This window comes from Ochotona princeps, chromosome 21, assembly GCF_030435755.1.
Source record: "Ochotona princeps isolate mOchPri1 chromosome 21, mOchPri1.hap1, whole genome shotgun sequence".
Taxonomy (NCBI): domain Eukaryota; kingdom Metazoa; phylum Chordata; class Mammalia; order Lagomorpha; family Ochotonidae; genus Ochotona; species Ochotona princeps.
Window position 1 is genome coordinate 30,145,102 of NC_080852.1, and position 19,003 is coordinate 30,164,104.

A 19,003-nucleotide genomic window follows, 5' to 3' on the forward strand; every position below is an offset into this window, starting at 1 on the left:
AAAAAAGTACTGAAAGAACTGAAAGACACTATTAAAAGGCCAAATATAAGAGTTATCGGAGTCCCAGAAGGTGCAGAAAGAAAAGCTGGGATTAAAGTTGTATTCAATGAAATAATAAGGGAAATTCCCTAATCTAGAGAAAGAATTGGGAAACAACATCCAGCAGCGGCACAGAAATCCCAACAGGGCTGACCAAAAGTGATCTTCACCATGACACATGATCGTCAAGCTCTCTTCCATCGAACAAAAGGAAAAGATCCTTAAATGTGCACATGAAAAAAATCAACTGACAGTTAAATTCACAGGAGACCTCTCATAGAAAACTTTACAGGCCAGAAGACAACGGAGTGACATGGTCCAGATTCCTAAAGCAAAAAAAAATTCTCGGCCCAGGATAACATACCCAGGAAAACGTTCCTTCGTCTTTGAAAATGAAATAAAATTATTCCACAGTAAAAAAAAAAAAAGGAAAAAGAATATGGCTTTTCCAAACCTGCCCTACAAAGGATACTTTACGATGTTCTCTTGACAGAGCAATAGCACCCACCAAAACCAAAGGCAAATGTAAAGAGCATCCCAGTAAAATAACAGAAGACTAAATCAATGAACAATTCATTGCAAAAATGACAGGACCAAATTACCACCCATTCATATTAACTCTGAATGTAAATGATTAAACTTATCAATCAAATGTCATACATAAGTAGACTGGATTAAAAAATAAAACCCATCTAGTTGTTGCCTACAAGAGACATATCTCACCAAAAAAAGATCAGTGGATTTTGATGTTTTATTTTTTAACTTAGTTTCATCTCCTCCAAACACTTTCTTCCTCATTAAATTCTTTACTGACCCATAGATCATACCGTAACATCATATTCTTCAAGAAGGTTCTTGATTTTCTGTTTCATTTCTTCAACGACATGTTAGTCATTCAGTAGCATGTTATTTAACTTCATGGTGTTTTTAATTTTTTTCCTTTCTTCCTGCTAATTTTGCTTTGTGGCTTTTCATTTAAGGGGTATACAGTAGTTGTGTAATATAGACTATCATATCCAGTAGCATGTTATTTAACTTCAGGTTTTTGTAAATTTAGGTTTTTGTAAATTTCTATTTTTCTTCCTGTTGTTGATTTAAAAAATATTGAAATGCACTATGAATATAAACCGTTTAGCCTAACACTCAGTTCACAGTGAAGTCTTCAGGTGATGATCTTGGTGACCATGTTAACTAGGTCATTCTCATTCCCACTCTCCTCCATCCTCTTCCACTGTATACCTTCAGCTCTGTAGTCCCCAGAATGAATGCACCACCCAACAACTTTATAATAACATTTCACAGCTGGCAAGTGCCTAAATTCAGCCTCCTAGTTTTTTTTTTAATGTATTTATTTTGTTGGATGTAAATATTTACAGAGGAGAAGAGAAACAGTGACGGATTTTCTATCTGCTGGTTCATTCTGCAAATGGCCGCAATGGCAGGAGCTGAGCCGATCTGAATCCAAGAGCCAGTAGCTTCTTCCAGGTCCCCCACATGGGTAAAGCGCCCCAAAGTTTTGGGGCATCCTCCATTGTGCTCCTAGGCCATAAGCAGGGTGCTGGATGGGAAGTGGAGCAGCCAGGATACAAACCACTGCCCATATGGAATCCTGGTCCTTGCAGGGGTAGGGTTAGTTAACTGAGCCATTGTGCCACGCCCCATCCTCCTGTTTTGACATCTCAGAAGTACGAATGTTCTGGATCGGATCAAAAGTGGATGACAGTTGACAAAAGAACTCAGTTTGCCTCCTTAATCATACACTGACTTCATTGTCACCTGGTGGAGTATAAATGTTTCTAGCTCCCAGCCAAACAACTGCACAAAGAAAAACTGGTTCAGTCGGGGGGTGGGGAGGGGGGTTGGAAATCTGAAGAGCCAAAGTCCCTATTATCAAGTCCTTTGGCAGTTAAAGAGTAACTGGAGGATTATGGAGTGGATTCAGTTTCAGCAGGCATTTCTAGGTAGCACAAAGACTAAAATCAGAACAGGGTTTTTTGTTTTGTTTTGTTTTGTTTTGTTTTGTTTTCATCTGAACTACACTCCTGGTTACTTAATACCATCTTGGACTCTGTCACAGCCTCCTTATCTTAAGCCCATTGGCCAGGGCCTGGACTGGTACACCACAGATGTCTCCTCTCAATAGCCTGAGTGTACCTGAGAGCCCCACAGCAGGCAAAGTCCCCAGCACCCCTGCAGCCCAGAGCTTCATGGTAAAACAAGTGGATTGGTTGACATCTATAGCTCTGACATTCCCTGATTCTGGGTTCTGCCTTCTTGTTGGAAAGGCCAGCAGGCAAGGCAGTGGGGCCCGTGGAAGACTCCAGGAGAGAGCTCTCTGAGACTGCAGACTGTGCCTGAAGAGTTCTCGGAATGTGAAGCTCTATGGGTTCCTGAGATTGGATCCATTCACATGTGCTCCCAGGTGCAGGCAGCAACTCCTGCCCAGGCTCAGGCTCCTCCATGTGTCTTTCTGTATGCAGAGGTAAGAATAGACTTCACTGACTTTGATAAGCATCCTTGAGACACAGGGTCAGATGAAGAAATGAGACAGGACTGCATGGAACCAAGGCAGAGGGCAGAGTTAAGTGGACACATACAGCTGCATCTACAGGACACGATCATTATCCCCATTTCATGGATATCAGAATGGAGGCATAGTGAGGTTAAGTAGTTTGATTAGGGAGGTCAACTCAGTTATGGGGGCTTTATTTGAGTGTTTTATTTATTTTTACACATTTATTTTTATTCCAAAGGCACAAGGATAGACAACAGCTCTCATCTACTGATCACTCCCTGAAACAGCTGGGACTGTGCTAGGTTGAAGCCAGCAGTTCACAGCTCAATTCAGGTCCCCTCGTGGGTGACAGGGACCCAAGTACTTGAACCATGACCTACTGCCTCTCAGGGAACACATTCGCAGAAACCTGGAATTGGGTTGGAGTTGGGACTTAAGCACCAACACTCTGTTAAGGGATGCAGGTATTCCAAGCATTGTCTTAACAGCTGCACTGAACACCCAGCCCTTGTTGAATCTTTTCAAAATGAGGAGTGAATGTGGCGCTTCATGTATGGTTGGTGTATGTCTACTGAAAGAGACTGAAAATATACAAGTTCAGAAGTCAGTACAGGTGACTGGTCAAAGGGTCCTGGGAGGACTAGAGGGCAGACTTGCCCAGAGCCAGTGTTTCCCTCAGCACCTTCTTCTAGCCACTCCTCCTCTGCCCACTTGATTGGTTTCGGTCATGCGTCACACCCAGGCACTGCCTACTTGATATGATCTGTAACTTTCTGACAGTACGAGATCCAGGTAAACACACTTTTCCTCTCCTGGACTTGTCAAGGCCTCGGTCAAGCTCTTTTGGCACCTAAGAGAACCATAACCTATCCCGGACGTAAGCCAGACAAACAGCCATGGTGCTCTGGGGACTGCTAGTGGCCTTGCTCGTGGTCATCATGGGGTACCTGTGCCTGCCAGGGTTGTTCCGACAACGTAGACCCCAGGAGCCTCCTCTGGACAAGGGCACCATACCCTGGCTGGGCCATGCCATGATCTTCCGGAAGAACATGTTTGAGTTCTTGAAGCATATGCGGTCCAAGCACGGGGATGTGTTCACCGTGCAGCTGGGGGGCCAGTACTTCACGTTTGTCATGGATCCTCTCTCCTTTGGCCCCATCCTCAAGGATGGGAAAAGAAAACTTGACTTTGTGGAGTATGCAAAGAGACTGGTGTTGAAGGTGTTTGGATACCAGTCAATAGAAGGGGACCACAATATGATACACTCAGCCAGTATCAAGTATCTCATGGGACACGGCTTGGAAGACCTCAACAAGGCCATGCTGGACAGCCTGTCGCTGGTGATGCTGGGGCCCGAAGGCCGGGACCCAGATGCCAGCCAATGGCGTGAGGATGGTCTCTTTCACTTTTGTTATGGCATCATGTTCAAGGCTGGCTACCTGAGCTTATTTGGCCACACCAAGGACAAGAAGCAGGACTTGCTCCAGGCCGAAGAGATATTCGTGAAGTTCCGCAGGTTTGATCTTCTGTTCCCCAGGTTTGTCTATTCTTTACTGGGGCCCCGGGAGTGGCAAGAAGTAGGCCACCTCCAGCAGCTCTTTCACAAGCAGCTGTCTGCGAAACACACCCAGGAGAAGGAAGGCATGAGCACCTGGATAGGCCAGATGCTGCAGTTTCTCAGGGAGCATGGAGTGGCACCAGCTATGCAGAGCAAGTTCAACTTCATGATGCTCTGGGCTTCCCAGGGAAACACAGGACCCGCCTCCTTCTGGGCCCTCCTGTTCCTCCTGAAACACCCGGAAGCCATGCAAGCTGTAAAGGAGGAGGCCACCCGGGTCCTGGGCAAGATGAGGCTGGAAGTCAAGCAGTCCTTCACCCTCCAGCTCAGTGCCTTGCAACACATCCCAGTGCTGGACAGCGTGATGGAGGAGACGCTGAGGCTGGGTGCTGCTCCCACGCTGTACCGGATGGTGCAGGAAGACTATGTCCTGACGATGGCCAATGGGCAGCAGTGCCTGTTCCGCCAGGGAGACATCGTGACCCTCTTCCCCTACCTCTCAGTGCACATGGACCCTGAGATCCACCCAGAGCCCACCACCTTTAAGTACGATCGCTTCCTCAACCCCAACGGCAGCCGCAAAGTGGACTTCTATAAGGCAGGCCAGAAGATCCACCACTACACCATGCCCTGGGGCTCAGGTGTCTCCATCTGCCCTGGGAGATTCTTTGCTCTCAGTGAGATGAAGCTCTTTGTCCTGCTCATGGTCAATTACTTTGACTTGGAGCTGGTGGATCCTAACACACCCGTGCCACCTATTGACCCTCGGCGCTGGGGCTTTGGAACCATGCAGCCCAGCCAGGACGTGCAAATCCGCTATCGCCTGAAGCCCCTGGACTGAACTTTGGCCAAGCCGGCTGCCAGACTGACCAAAGGAGCTCCAGGTCCCCACTGGCCCCCTTCCCTTCCCTCTGGTTCTGCGGCAACCCTGGGTGCTTCTGTCCTAGTTGATCTCCTGGCTGTCAGGCCTCCCAGTCCTCTCCTAGCTTGTCATTCTCTCTTGAAGCCACCACCTCTCCTGCTGGCTTCTGTAAAACCCTCTCACAGTGAAAGCCCTGGGAAGGGGAAAGGGGACATATTATCTTCTAGTGGGTGTATTGTTTAAAAAGCAAAAAAAAAAAAAGAGGGCCCGGCGGCGTGGCCTAGCGCCTAAAGTCCTCACCTTGAAAGCCCCGGGATCCCATATGGGCGCCAGTTCTAATCCCGGCAGCTCCACTTCCCATCCAGCTCTCTGATTGTGACCTGGGAAAGCAGTTGAGGACGGCCCAAAGCTTTGGGACACTGCACCCGCGTGGGAGACCTGGAAGAGGTTCCTGGTTCCCCGCTTCGGATCGGCGCGCACCGGCCGTTGCGGCTCACTTGGGGAGTGAAATCATCGGACGGAAGATCTTCCTCTCTGTCTCTCCTCCTCTGTGTATATCTGGCAGTAATAAAATAAATAAATCTTTAAAAAAAAAAAAAAAGCAAAAAAAGAAAACAGTTGGGATTTGTTGCTTTACTTTACCCAAAAATCAAAATAAGTGTTTCACAACATTTTGGCAGGTGATCAATACCCATGTCTCTTAGCTTACATTGCTTTAAAAAAAAGTAAACTTCATGTGTACTTTACACCTGCTGCAGATTAACCACATTCTAGGTGTACCTTTACCTCACATGGCCATGGTATTGGAAAGCAGAGGTCTTTAAAAAGACCCCTTTTTCTCATGTCCTCTTTTGAGCTTCTTCTCTGCACTCTGCCTTGGGGTGGCCTCCACTCTCCATGGATTTCTGCACCCATGGCTGCACTGGGAGTTTTTTCACATTCCCCAGTCGCCTAGAAGTCCCCGAGAAGCTCAGCATCTGTGACAGCTCAGATCACACAAAATTTGGCCTGTGTCCACTGGCCTCTGCCCTGAGCCATCCCTGCTCCTGCTTCCCCCTTTCCTGGCTCAAGACACTTCCATCCTAGAAAGCAAAGACACACTTGCTTCCTCCCTCTGCCTCCCCTACATGAGATCCTGCCCCAGTCCCAGCAGCGAGGCTCCCTGCGAGGCTCCTGAAACTGTTCCCTCTTCCCCACCCCCTCTGCCACTCCTACCCCTATGATCTTCATGTTTCCCTACAAACCTATGCTGTTTACCCTTTATCCAAAAGTGCCTCTGGCTGTCACTTTTACTCTCCTAGTTCTCCACTGCTTCAACATACTTGATGTTTACTTTCACCAGAGTTTGTCTCCAAATCCCTCAGTCCAGTGCAATTCCCTTGGCCAACTTTCTTCCTGAAGTAGAGGTGATGCCTTTACCACAGCCACAGAGCCTTGGAGCTTTCTTGTATTTGATCTGTCGCATCTTCCAACAGAGATGCCTCATTTCCCTTGGGAGCCCAGCACCATTGCTGTTACAGTGCACCTGTCACATGACCTTGGTCTTGGTTTCCTACTGCTGCCCTCTACCTCGGACTGGAGTCGTCAAGAGTGTGGTATCTTGATCTCCAGTACCTTAAATGTAGATTAAATTTGAGAAACTTCTAGTCTTGGCTAATTTAATTCTAATCATTTTCTATTCCTTCAAGTCTTGGCTTCTGGCTGTGAAGGAGATCCTCAGTGCCAAACCCAGAGGGGTGAGGGGTGGGATGCTGTTGTCAGAGCCACAGTTGGCAGAAGGTAGGGCCTTGGATGGGGAATGATTGTGGCATCTGAGAGTAAGATGTAGAAAAGGCAGGCCCAGCCAGCATGGACCTCCTAGAAGACTATCCATGAGTTTTCTCTCTGCCCCTCCATCCCACATGCCTGAACAACTCCTTCCTTTCTCCTGATGTTGCCTGTTCTGCCTGGAGTTTTCTCAGAAGTGGGCAGGGTCTGAGCTGGGCCCAGGAGTCTATTCCAACTAGCTGTGTGGCCCTCGTGCCTTTTTTGGGGCCTGAGCCACCTTCAAGTGCTGCTGTCTTCCTGGAGCCTGCTCGAACTCTGCCTGGCTAGAAGTTAGAAAGACCCACCCCTGGATTGGAAGAACCACCAGAGAAGGAGTATGGGAGAATAGAGTGGGAAAGCAGGGAGCTGTTCCTGCAGAATTAACCAATGACCCCGCCACACAAGATCAGGGGTGCACTTGGTAAAGAAAAGAGGTATTGGGCCCGGTGTGATAGCATAGTAGTTAAAGTGGCCTTGCACACCCAGGATCCCATATGGTCACTGGTTCTAATCCCGGTAGCCCTGCTTCCCATCCAGCTCCTTGCCTGTGGCCTGGGAAAGCAGTTGAGGACGGCCTAAAGCCTTGGGACCCTGCACCCATGTGGGAGACCTGGAAGAGGCTCCAGGCTCCTGGCTTCGAATTGGCTCAGCTCCAGCCGTTGCAGTCACTTGGGGAGTGAACCATCGGACAGAAGATCTTCCTGTTTCTCTTCCTCTCTGTATATCTGTTAACAGAGATGGAGTCTTCACCCAGGAAAGGGCTCAGAGATGAGACAGAGCAGTGGTCAGCGTGTAGCAAGGTTTAATGGGCTATGACATCCTTGAGAACGGATGGGCATCTTTCCAGACCGAATCCAAGAGTGCCCACTCAAACAGGCTCAGCCAGGTGACATGGTTCAGTGGAGAAAACACAGCTGGCAGGCTGGCCTAGCTTCTCAGGAGAGAGCTGAGGCTGAGCTGCAGTGTGTGAGACTGGGCCTTACCAGGGAACCGGTCCAGTTCTTCCTGCCATTTCCCCCTTCATCCTCCTTCTTCTCCAGGACCAAGGGTTTGCTGCATAGAAATCAGCTCAAATGCCTCCCAAGGCTTCAGGACTCGGTGCTTTCTGACTGGGAATCCATCTGGCTGTGGACAGAGGTGCTTCCCTTTGGGTGCCTTCCTTGGGGGAAGGCTGTGAAGGTTTTACTGCCCGATGTTACCAGGCTGGGTAACCAGCTTGTTGCTGAGTAGGGAGGAGTCTCCTGGGGAGTCTTCTTGGGCAGCAGGGAAGAATGGACTCCCTGTAAGGCTCTGGGGGTCTGGAAGGACTTGGTAGTGTAAAATCCTGGGCTGCTTCCAAGGCATGCTTCGTGTTTTTACTGATGCTTTGTTTTCCTTGGGCCCCTTTCACACAGAGGTTCATTTCTAACTTCCTACCTGACAACAAAATGATTTGACTCATGTCCCCTGTGTGAAGGAGTGTAGGACTGTAATGCACGCCCTTAGATGCCGTCTATCAGCTACTACCAGATATTCATTAGTTCTCATTGGGATGAATAACCATGCCCAAGTCCATGTTGCTTAAGCCTGATTCAATGCACACCCTTACTCAATTAAAGCAAAATCTCTAACCTAACTCAGGTTGAAAGAACAGCCACCTCAGGCAAATGGAGCATTTCCAAGCTTCAGTCCTCACTTTGACTCACTGCATAAACATCAGCTTTACTTCTTTTTCTTTAAAGATTTATTTTTATTGGAAAATTTGCTCTCTGATTTTTAAAAAAAAATGTATTATCGTTTATTTTTATTGGAAAGGCAGATTCACAGAAAGAAGGAGAGGCAGAAAGCTCTTCCATCCGCTGGCTCATTCCATTCCCCATATGGCCGCAATGGCCAGAGCTGAGCCAACTGAAGCCAGGAGCTTCTTCCAGGTCTCCCGCACCAGTGCACGTCCCAAGGCTTTGGACCATCCTCTGCTGCTTTCCCAGGCCACAAGCAGGGAGCTGGAAGGGAAATGAAGCAGCCGGAACAAGAACTGGCACCCAAATGGGATCTTGGCGCTTGCCCTCAAGGTGAGGGTTTAGTCGCTAGCCTATTGTGCCAGCCCCTAAACATCTACTTTAATATTCCAACCAGACCAATCAATCAACACACTCCACCCTCCCTGTCCTCAAGCAAACCTGCCACTTCGGGCCCAGGGTTTCGTTTCAAAGAGTGAGGAGTCCTTCCTGACAATGGGAACTCCGGGGCCCTGGGGAAAAGAAAACTAAAAACAGCAGCGCTGAAGGACGTGGGGTGGGGAAGACACACAGGCAAAAAGCAAGTCAAGAACACGTGAGGCAGTGTCGAGGGGGAAGCGAGGCTCATGGAGAGAATACTGAGGCGAGAAGGAGTAAACAGCTCAATTCTCCATCAGTCATTCATTAAAAAAAAAAAGTACTTGGAGAGCATCTACTATGTTCTAAGCACTGCTGGAAGCATGAGAGATGCAGATTTCACACAGCTGCCTTGGTGCTCGCCTTCACCCACCTGCGTTCATGTGCAGAGCAGACATGTCAAGGCATGAGCAGGTAGTGCTAGGCAGCTCCATGTGCAAAAAAAAAAAAAAAAAAGAAAAAGAGTGTTTTAGGAGGTGAGGAAACAGAGATGGTGCTCTGGGGCTGGGGGTCCTTAGGGAAAGGATTCCTGATGGAAGGTGGGCAGGGAGGAGGCCAACTATTGGAGACACGAAGATAAAAATACTCAGACTGATTGGAACATGCAGGAAGCAGCCTGAGGTTGTAAATAACAGGAACACAAACACATGTCGGAAGGAATTTATCGGTTCATGTAACTGGTCAGTCCAGGATCTGGTTGAGCTTCAGCCACACCTTGATTCTGAGCCAAGAAACGTTGGCGCCCCAGAGCCTTGTGGATGCACCTTCGCCTAAGAGTTCATGTTCATGAAACAGCAGCTCCTAACCTCAGCTCCTCCTAGCTTCAGTTTCATGCCTGTTTTCCAGTATGTTCTAGTCACTGGCTCTGTCCCAGTCACATGCCATCCCCCGATGAATGATTATGTCTAGGGAAATGTGAGGCTGTAACATGCCTACATTCTGTATTCCACCCAATCTGCACCCAAAGCATAGGGCTGTAGGACCCAGGAGTGATTTTTCCCCCTAGCAAATGGAATTCTCTCACAAGACAATGATGAAAGGATGACTGATTTGAAATGATCCCAACTGCACAAGGGAGCAGAGAGGAGCAAAGGCATAGAGGTAGGAAGGTGCCAAAAACTGCAAAGGGTGCCTGGTGTCCAGGATATGAAAAGGGAATAGAAGAGTATAATGGTAGGAGGATGTGTAGAATTCTATTTGCAAAGCCCTAGACTTGGAATCAGACAGATTTGGGTCTTGGCTGGCCTCAGGGAGACCTGGAGGCTCTGGGGCAGGTCCAGGTCCAGGCCTTCCTCCTGCAGACTGTATGAAATTCTGGGCTGCTCCTTCTGCCTGCCAAATGGGAGCCACCTCAAGGTTATGAAGAAGGTTCTTTGAACAACACTGGAGCTGAGCTTCAGGGAAGGGGGCAGCCTTCTGGGTGGAAGGCCTAAGGCTCTTCTTCCCTAGAAATACCTCAGTGAAATTTACTACAATCTGATTGTAACCTGACTTCCAACTCTTGCAGGAATTTAAACCTCAGAGTCCTACGGTTGATGATACTTAGTGGCCAAAGCTTAATCCAATGGTGGTGTCTAGAAAACGCACCTCACAGGAGGTCCTTAGCTCACTAAGGTCATGCCCTTGGAAGGTATTTCTTGCAAGCTGGTTGTTGGTGAGGGGGCTCCATCCTCAGGTCTGCATCTTATTTCATCACATGATCCTTCCTCTTCCAGCCCTCCATTCCTCTCCACCACTGCCTGCATCAGAGGTCAAAACCCAAGCTTGGACTTGAACTTGCCAATTGTGAGCTGACTAAAGCTTTGCTTTTTATATACTTGGTTTTCTCAGGTATTTCGTTATAATGATGGAAACCCAACTAACACAACAGTGTTCCTTCTTCTACCTAGACATCCCACAGGTACATTCTGAAAGACTTCTACACACTAGGTAGGTCCCATGTTAGGGACCTGGATACAGCACTGAGCCACACAGCAAGATCCTCATACCGGGGAGCCATCCTGGAATACGGGGCTGGGGACGATGACTATTAGTACAACAAACAGGTTAAGAAATCATCAGCAGTGTTGAAAACATCAGAAGTAAAGCAAAGGAGAGAAGACCAGGAGCATGGAGGGAAGGCAGGTGTTGTCAAGGAGAGTCGCCAGAGAACATCTGAGTGAGGTGACAATTTAGCCAAGAACTGAGGAGAGTCACACAGGTACCATGGGGAGAGCAGTCCAGGAAGAGGACGCAGCTTGAGTTGCCCAGGGTTGAGCCTGGGATGTTTGCGATACAGCTGGGAGGCCAAAGCAGCCACGCGAGGATGAGGCAGGGCAGGGAGATGATGACATCATCCTGGAAGGGTCGCTGTAGAGACTTGGGAGGTCACCATGCAGGAGGTGAGAGGGAAAATCCAAGGTTCTGTGGCCACACTGGCTGCTGGGTACAGAGTAACAAATAGGCAAGAGAAATTAAAGGAAGCACACAGATCAGTAGAGAAGCTAACTGCACAAGTTTAGGGAAGAGAGTGCAGAGCCTGGGAAGTGTGTCAAGAAAGAAGGAGGAGGCAGGGAGGAATGCTGCTGATGGCCAAGAACTGATAGCTGAGCCCTGCGTTTACAACATGGACGTTGAGGCCCTTGTGGGTTGCCCAACAGAGCCAGGTACTACCTGCTCTACCAGACTGTGTCATAGCCACTCGGAATTAATTATTCCTCACGCCTTCCTTGTTAGGAAAGCCCTCGGCCTGCCTCTTCCCAAGGTCACTCATGCCAGTAATTTCTTCATGGACAGTAACACTGCTGCTTTCAGAACAGTTGGACAGCGAGGCCTGGGCAGTGCCAGGTGCCAGATGCCGTCCCAGCACAGTAGCCAGAAAGGTCTTCAGGTACTGGCGGAAGCGGCCACTGGAGAAGGCATAAAGGACCGGGGTAAAGCAGCAGTGAAGGAAGGCAAACGTCTCTGTCACCTGAAGTGCATAGTCCAGTTGCTGGCTGACCTGGCAGTTCCCAAAGACTTGCAGGTCCAGCAAGGAGTGCAAAAACAAGGTGAGGTTGTACGGGAACCAGAACAGAAAGAAGGCTACTACCAGGGCTGCAGCCATCCGTAGTGCTCTGCCCCGGCCCGGAGGCCTCAGACGGACCAGGACACAGCCAATGCGGGAATAGAAGAAGATCATGGTAAGAAATGGGAGGAGGAACCCCAGGAGGTTCTGCTGGAAGCGGAGGAAGAGCTTCCAAGTGGTCGCGTGGCCGCCGAAGTCTGCGTAGCAGCTCCACACGCCCTTGGGATTCTCATGGATCTGTACAAAGACTATGTCAGGGATGGAGATGGCAAGGGACACAGTCCACACGAGGGTAGCAAGGAGCAGGCTCTTGGTCCGGGTCCTTAGCCTGTGGTGGGGCTGAGCATGGACAATCTCCAGGTACTTGTCCAGGCTCATGCAACTGATGAAAAAGATGCCACTGTAAAAGCTAGTGGTATAGAGAATGCTCATCATTTTGCACAAGAAATTCCCAAAGACCCAATGCCAGGCCACAGAGATGGCCCAGAAGGGCAGTGTCACCACAAACAGGAGGTTGGAGATGGCCAGGTTCAGCAAATAGACCTCAGCCATCTGCCTGCGAGGCACGTAACGCAGCAGGACCACCAGAAGGAGGAGGTTCCCGCCCAGCCCCAACACAAAGAGCAGGCTGTAGAAGGTCGGCAGGAAGACCTTGCTGAAGGACAGCACGGCGTCTTTCCTACACAGCATGAAGGTCACCTCGTCCAGGTAGTCATAGTCGTAGAAGAAGCTGCTGTTCCCAGTACGGTCACCCTCCGTGGTGAGTGGCCAAGAGGAGGCAGTGGTGGCCATGTCAGGAAGATGCACCTGGTGCTGGATTTCTGCAGGGGCATCAGAGGAAAAACAGGATCACATTTTATAGTCTCGACTGCCATGGATGTCCAGGATACCCTTCCAGCAGACAGCAGCACCTGCAGTCTTACAGGAACACGGGGCCAGCCAGCTCCACCCCTTCACGGTTGTGTCACTCTTAGGAAGTGACATGCTACTGGTTCTCAAAAGACATATTTTGCACATTACAAGTGGCAGATTTTGCAGCTACATATATTTTAAAGATTTATTTATTTTTATTACAAAGTCAGACACACAGAGAGGAGGAGAGACAGAGAGGAAGATCTTCCATCCAATGGTTCACTCCCCAAGTGAGCCGCAACGGCCGGTGTTCCACCAATCCGAAGCCGGGAACCTGGAACCTCTTCCAGGTCTCCCACACGGGTGACAGGGTCCCAAGGCTTTGGGCCGTCCTCAACTGCTTTCCCAGGCCACAAGCAGGGAGCTGGATGGGAAGTGGAGCTGCCGGGATTAGAACCGGTGCCCATATGGGATCCTGGGGCGAGTTCAAGGTGAGGACTTTAGCCACTAGGCCACGCCACCAGGCCGGCCCTTGATCTTGACTCGACTTCTCAAAGTCCCTGACTTTTGCTTTAGCAAATAACTGAGATTGATAAATGTTTAAATTATAATCAGGGGTCAGGGTCAGCAGACCCTGGGCTGGCCCAGGCCTCCTTTGAAGCTGCTCCCTCCTATTGGAACACTCTGCCCCTTTCCTAGCTGGGGCCTCCAGCCTTCTGATCTTTCACTCTGGGAATCTTTTCAGACTCAGTCACTTCTGGAGCAACCATGCCCTCACATCACTTTCACCACTGACAGTGATTACAATAACGTAACAGCCAGCACGCGCGTACACACACACATATATTCCACTTGACATTTACATCTGCTGTGGTATTCCTGTAAGGCAAATCCAGAAGAAACTGTCAGCCCCATTGAATCCAGGAGAAAAGCAACTTTTCCAGGGTCACATAGTAAGTCACAAGCCAGCAAGGGATTAATGTCCAGATTATATAAGAAACTCAGATAAATCAACTAATTCAATTTGAAAATAGGCAAATAATCTGAACACTCAGTTGTGCTATGGAGCTCTCATTTCTCCTCAGTACAGTAGTGTACTCTCTAACTAGCATCTTCCCCTGCTTAAAATACGACATGCAAATGGCCCACAAGGACATGAAGAAACTTGCAGCACCACTAACCATGCACTGAGGGCTCACTGAGCCTCCTTGCAAACTGCAGCTCCCTGCAATAGCAGAGTAAGGAGTTCCCAGAGATGTCTAAGCCCTCATCCCCAAGCCATGGGGCTTTGCAGATGTGATCAAATCAGGGATCCCGGGATGTAGTCACTGCTCAGTGTAGCCATCAGGGTTGTAACACGAGGTGGGTGGGAGATGAGATGGTGGGGCAGAGTAAGGGAGCTCTCAGCCATGGAGCATGGGTGGCTTCTCCATTGGCAAGAAGCAAGGAATAGACTCTCCAGCATACCTCCAGAAGGAGCACGGCCCTCCTGAGCAGTCAGGTGGTCAATTTGTGTCATTGGAAGCCACTACATTTGTGGTCATTTGTTACAGCCATAGGAAATTCATACCCTCACTGTGACATTTTGTGCTTCATCCAACCCTGGGGCAGAGTGAACTCAAAATGAGCATGGTGCTGGGCCAGCTCCAACAGCCTTATGAGAGGCAATTACAAATCACTGTCCAGGAAAAAACCAACTCAACATTCAATAATGCTACATCGGTAGCCCGAAAATGTAAATTCACCCCATGGTGAATGCCTGAATGCTTTGAATAGAGCCTTTTCCTTCCCCCAACACCATCCCACCTCCCCCACCCTATAAACCTTAACCAGTGTGTCCCCCCATCAGGACCCCATGGAGTTTTTTATTCTATGTCCCATTCAATGTGTCTTCCTTATGCATTTCCCTATGCCCACATCAGTCCTCAGCCATGATCCCATAAGGCCAGGGACACATCAAGGTCCCTTTTCAGAAGTCAACACCATACCCATGGTGGTGCTGATGAAATACACAAGTTTACAAATAAACAAGATGAAACCTGACCTCTGGAGGCTACGGCTGTTTGGGGAATGTAACAGTAATGCCACCTGACATTACTTGTAGTGGCTGCCTTCCCTAGGATTTGGAAATCCTGGCCTGGCTTAAAATACAATCCAGGCCCCTCCCTCCTGGAAACCAGCCTCACCACTCCACCACTCCCCAGCCTTGGTGACTGCCACCTGGAAGCACAGCTGCCTTCTGCAGACTGTCTGCCTCCCCTGTTAGACTAGGAGCTTGCTGGGGGGTGAGGGGAGACATGTGGGGAGAGCATGTGATACTGTGTCCCCAGGACTCACCAGCATGGAGTTGGCATCTTAGGCAGGGGTAGAATGAATCAACACAATCTCTCTCGCCTTCCCTTCTCTGCTCCTCATGGTCACAGCTGAGTCCCGATCCTCCTTCTAGATTTTTTTTTGTCCCCACAGCCTGGCCCAACTCCACCTTGACAGCCCTTCACTGTGAGCTTGAGAACCTGTGACTGGGCAGTGTCATCCTCCTGGAGCCCCCCGACTGTGGCCCCCTCAGCCCTTGTTCAAGTGCGGCCTCAGCTGCTGTTGGTTTGACCTGGATCCCAGGAGATGACCCTGTGGCTACCCCCAGCTCCTCCCCTGACTCTGGGGAGGAGTGGGGAACAGTCCCACTGGCCTAAACTCTGCTGCAGATCCTCTCAGGATGGCCTGCCTCCGGCCCCATGCCCATGACCCTGGCACGCCCATCCTGCATTCCTGAGGCTGGCAAAGCAGATGCAGGGATTGTGAGGTGATTCTGGGTCAACCACAAGAGGGCGTCCTTTCTCGCTGCAGGATGCCCTCTGACCACCAAAGGTGCTCAACACAGAGGTTGGCCCCAAAGACAATCAGCCTGTGGAGGGCCATGGTGACCATAGTGTTGGAGTCCCTCTGCCTCCTTCCTCCTGGGCATGGGAAAATGCCAGATAGCTGGCATACAGATGGTAAACACAGAAAAAGTCTTGATCTGTGTATAACAAGAGCAACAACACTACTTACCATAAACTAGGCGCTGGTCCCAGAACACAGCTGGCAGGCACTGGCTCATTTCACCCTTGCTGTAGCCAAATGAGGCAAGATATTTTACATGTGAGACTGAGACACAGAGAGGCTAGGCTAGGGAACCTGCCCAAGGTCACACAGTCAAAAGCTGAGCTGGATCTAAACCAGTCTCAGAGGCCAGGCTAGCTCATTAGAAGACACATGCAGGAACCAGCATCGTGATGCAGCATGTTAAGCTGCTGCCTGCAATGCCAGCATCCCACATGAACATTGGCTTCGGTCTCTGTTGCGCCACTTCTCCCTGAACCATCACTTGCTGTCTCCCTGGGAAAATATTAGTAAAAAGTTGGGTCAGAAGTAGAGACCCAAATTCAGGGACTTCAATTGGGTAACCCAAATGCTGTGCCAAGCACTTAACTCAGCATGATTTTAGAATGGAGATTACTAACTCTCAGGGAGGTTAGGAAACTATCCCAAGGTCACAGAGGAGCAGCTGAGCCCAAAGTCTGCATGCTAAGACATCAAGCTGCCCTGCCTCTCAAAGAACATGAAAAGCAGGCTTCGGGGCCCTGCATGGTAGCCTAGTGGCTAAAGTCCTCACCTGGAATAAGCAGGGATGACATATGGGTGCTGGTTCTAATGCTGGCAACCCTACTTACCATCCAGCTCCCTGTCTGTGGCCTGGGAAAGCAGGTGAGGACGGCCCAAAGCCTTGGGACCCTGCACCTGCGTGGGAGGCCCAGAAGAGGCTCCGGGATCCTGGCTTTAGATAGGCTCATCTTGGGCCATTGCGGCCACTTGGGGAGTCAATCAACAGATGGAAGATCTTCCTCTCTGTATATCTAACTTTCCAATAAAAATAAATCTTAACAAATAAAAAAAAAAGCAGGCTTCAGGCACCACCTGATGAGACAGACTCAGTCTTGCGGATGAGGAACTGAAACTCACAGAGTGACAACCCCCCACACACAGCCAGCACGGCCACCCTCCTGATCCTCAGGTTCCAAATCCAAAGATTCAGCCAACTGCAGATGGAAAATACTGAAAGTTCCTCCTAGCTGCACCTCTATGCTGAACACACACAGATTTTTTTTTTGTCATTACTTCCTAACAGTGCAGTCTGACAACTATGCCCTTAACACTGACCATTGCGTGCGTGTTTGCAAGTAGTCTACAGATGACTTACAGGATACAGGAGAGGGCAAGCAGGTGATACAGCACTTAAGACACCACTGGCCCACATCATATCAGAATGTCTGAATTCGAGTTCTGTGTCCAGCTTCCCGCCAACGCGCAGCCTGGAAGGCAGCAGGTAACAGGTCTATACTGCCCCATGGGAGATCAGGATTGAGTGCTGAGCTACAGCCTGGCCTAGCCCTTCCACCCTGTGTGGCTGGAAGATCTCTCTGTGTCTGTGTCTGTCTCTCAAGTAAGTGGAGATACTTTTTAAAATACTCTCTAAGATAAACAAACAAAATCAGGCAGGTTTTCAAGTTAAACATGCTCAAAGATACGTAGGCTATGTGCAATACCATGCCGTTTTATTCCATGAGGGTCCTGAGCACACACGGGATTCAGTATCCTTCGGGAGTCTGAAACAAATCTCCCAACGACACTGAGGGACAACTATGTATATCCTCAGGAAACGAAGTCCCTGAGGCTGCTCCAAAGATGGACCTCCAGACCACACTATGGGAGCATTGCCCGTGTGTGCCCCACACACCCACAGGACATCCTGCTGCCCTCTGGTCACTCCACCCCGGGTAGCCCCACCTGTGGGCTCACACAGTGGCACCCAGTCCTGACATTCTCTTGGTCCTTGCTGGGTCTTCCTCACTCCTTTGGGAAGACAGGAGCAAGCAGTAACATCTCCAGTTCCATAGGAGACACAGGCACATGGCCAGCCGGACAGGGCCAGCCCAGAGCCCTGTCCTCGGATTCCCAGGACTCCCTGACCATGTGGAACCTCTAGTGATTGTATTTGTTTTCCCACCCACAGCCCTTCTGTCTGCTGTGCCTGCCCTTGTGGCTTTGTGGAACCAGTGACTGGCCTTGTCCAGACCCTGGCAGAGCAGGCAGGGGGTGGGGGAGTCCCCTCTGCAGCCTTTGGGGAGAGGTGGTCACCTCTTTCTGCCCCTAAGATACGTGCAACCCTCCGGCTCTTCACGCCCCTGAGATTCCACATTAATCAGTGTTTCCTGGCTCTTACCAGGAAATGGGGATGTTTGTGACATTGATAAAAGTCACAAGAGGAACCTTTCCTCCCAAAGCCTATTGCAGTACTATAAGAAGTAAGCACTTTCAGATCCCAGCCCCTGTAGGAGATGCTGTAACTCGGTTTGAATTTTGTAGGTTTTTGATCTTAAGTTTTTTGGTCCCCCCCACTGCTGCCCAAAATGGAGCCCCTGGTGTTTGTCTTGGAGCATGATGTTGGGTTCTAAGCCATCCGCCAGTTATTCCCAGAGAGGCTGGCATGTACCACACACTGTGGCAAGGTGGAATAGGCTGCAAGCTTTAGCCCCACACAAATGGCTGAGCAACCCCGAGCTAACCACTTAATCTCCCTGAGCCTTCATTGTCACGTTTATAAAATGCCTCCCTCACGGGGTTTTTCAAACAATTAACTCAGTGCCTCGCATATAACTAATGGTTCCCTTCCACACCCTCATATGAATAAACACGATGATTAAATGAATGTGACTCGGGTTATGGGCAGGGGTGGGGTTGTAGGCTCCAGAAACTGTATGGATACTGGAGATTTTTGGAACAGAAAATGGAGCAGGCAGAAAGTTTGGGAAATTATGAAAAAAAAAAAAAAAGACAGGGCTGTGGGAGGGAAAGGACAGGTTCAAAAGAGGACCACAGAGACCCAGGAGGGCTTAAAGATTAAGCTTAAATGACTGTCCCATCTGCCCTCATCTGGGCCCACTGAGGCCCAGGAAAGGAGCAGCATGCCTGAAGTCACCTGTCAGCTCTGACAATCAACTCTCAGGGATTTTCAGGATCTGTGAAGCTGCGGCCAAGGACGAGGAGACGACTTTGCTCCCCAGGGAGTGCAGCAACTGCTCCCACAGCTGCCCCCAAAGAGAAAGCACCACCCTGACCTCTCTCAGAGCCTCCTTCCCTGCAGCACCAGTGC

The 19,003-nt window shown here is 49.6% G+C and overlaps 2 protein-coding genes across 7 annotated transcripts in view; one reads left to right on the forward strand and one right to left on the reverse strand.

Annotated features, from left to right (window-relative positions):
- Positions 1–3,413: 3,413 nt before the first annotated feature.
- LOC101531078 (7-alpha-hydroxycholest-4-en-3-one 12-alpha-hydroxylase) lies at positions 3,414–4,953 on the forward strand. Its single transcript, XM_004581393.3, has one exon. The coding sequence runs from the start codon at positions 3,451–3,453 to the stop codon at positions 4,951–4,953; it is 1,503 nt and encodes a 500-aa protein (XP_004581450.2). The 5' UTR covers positions 3,414–3,450.
- A 4,522-nt stretch (positions 4,954–9,475) lies between these two features.
- ACKR2 (atypical chemokine receptor 2) overlaps positions 9,476–19,003 on the reverse strand; it is a 53,535-nt gene continuing 44,007 nt past the window's right edge. For all 6 annotated transcript variants that reach the window (XM_058678467.1, XM_058678471.1, XM_058678466.1 and 3 more), the window contains one exon: positions 9,476–12,782. In XM_058678467.1, coding sequence (XP_058534450.1) covers positions 11,602–12,782 — 1,181 coding nt within the window. In that variant the 3' untranslated portion in view covers positions 9,476–11,601. The remainder of the gene's footprint in view (positions 12,783–19,003) is intronic.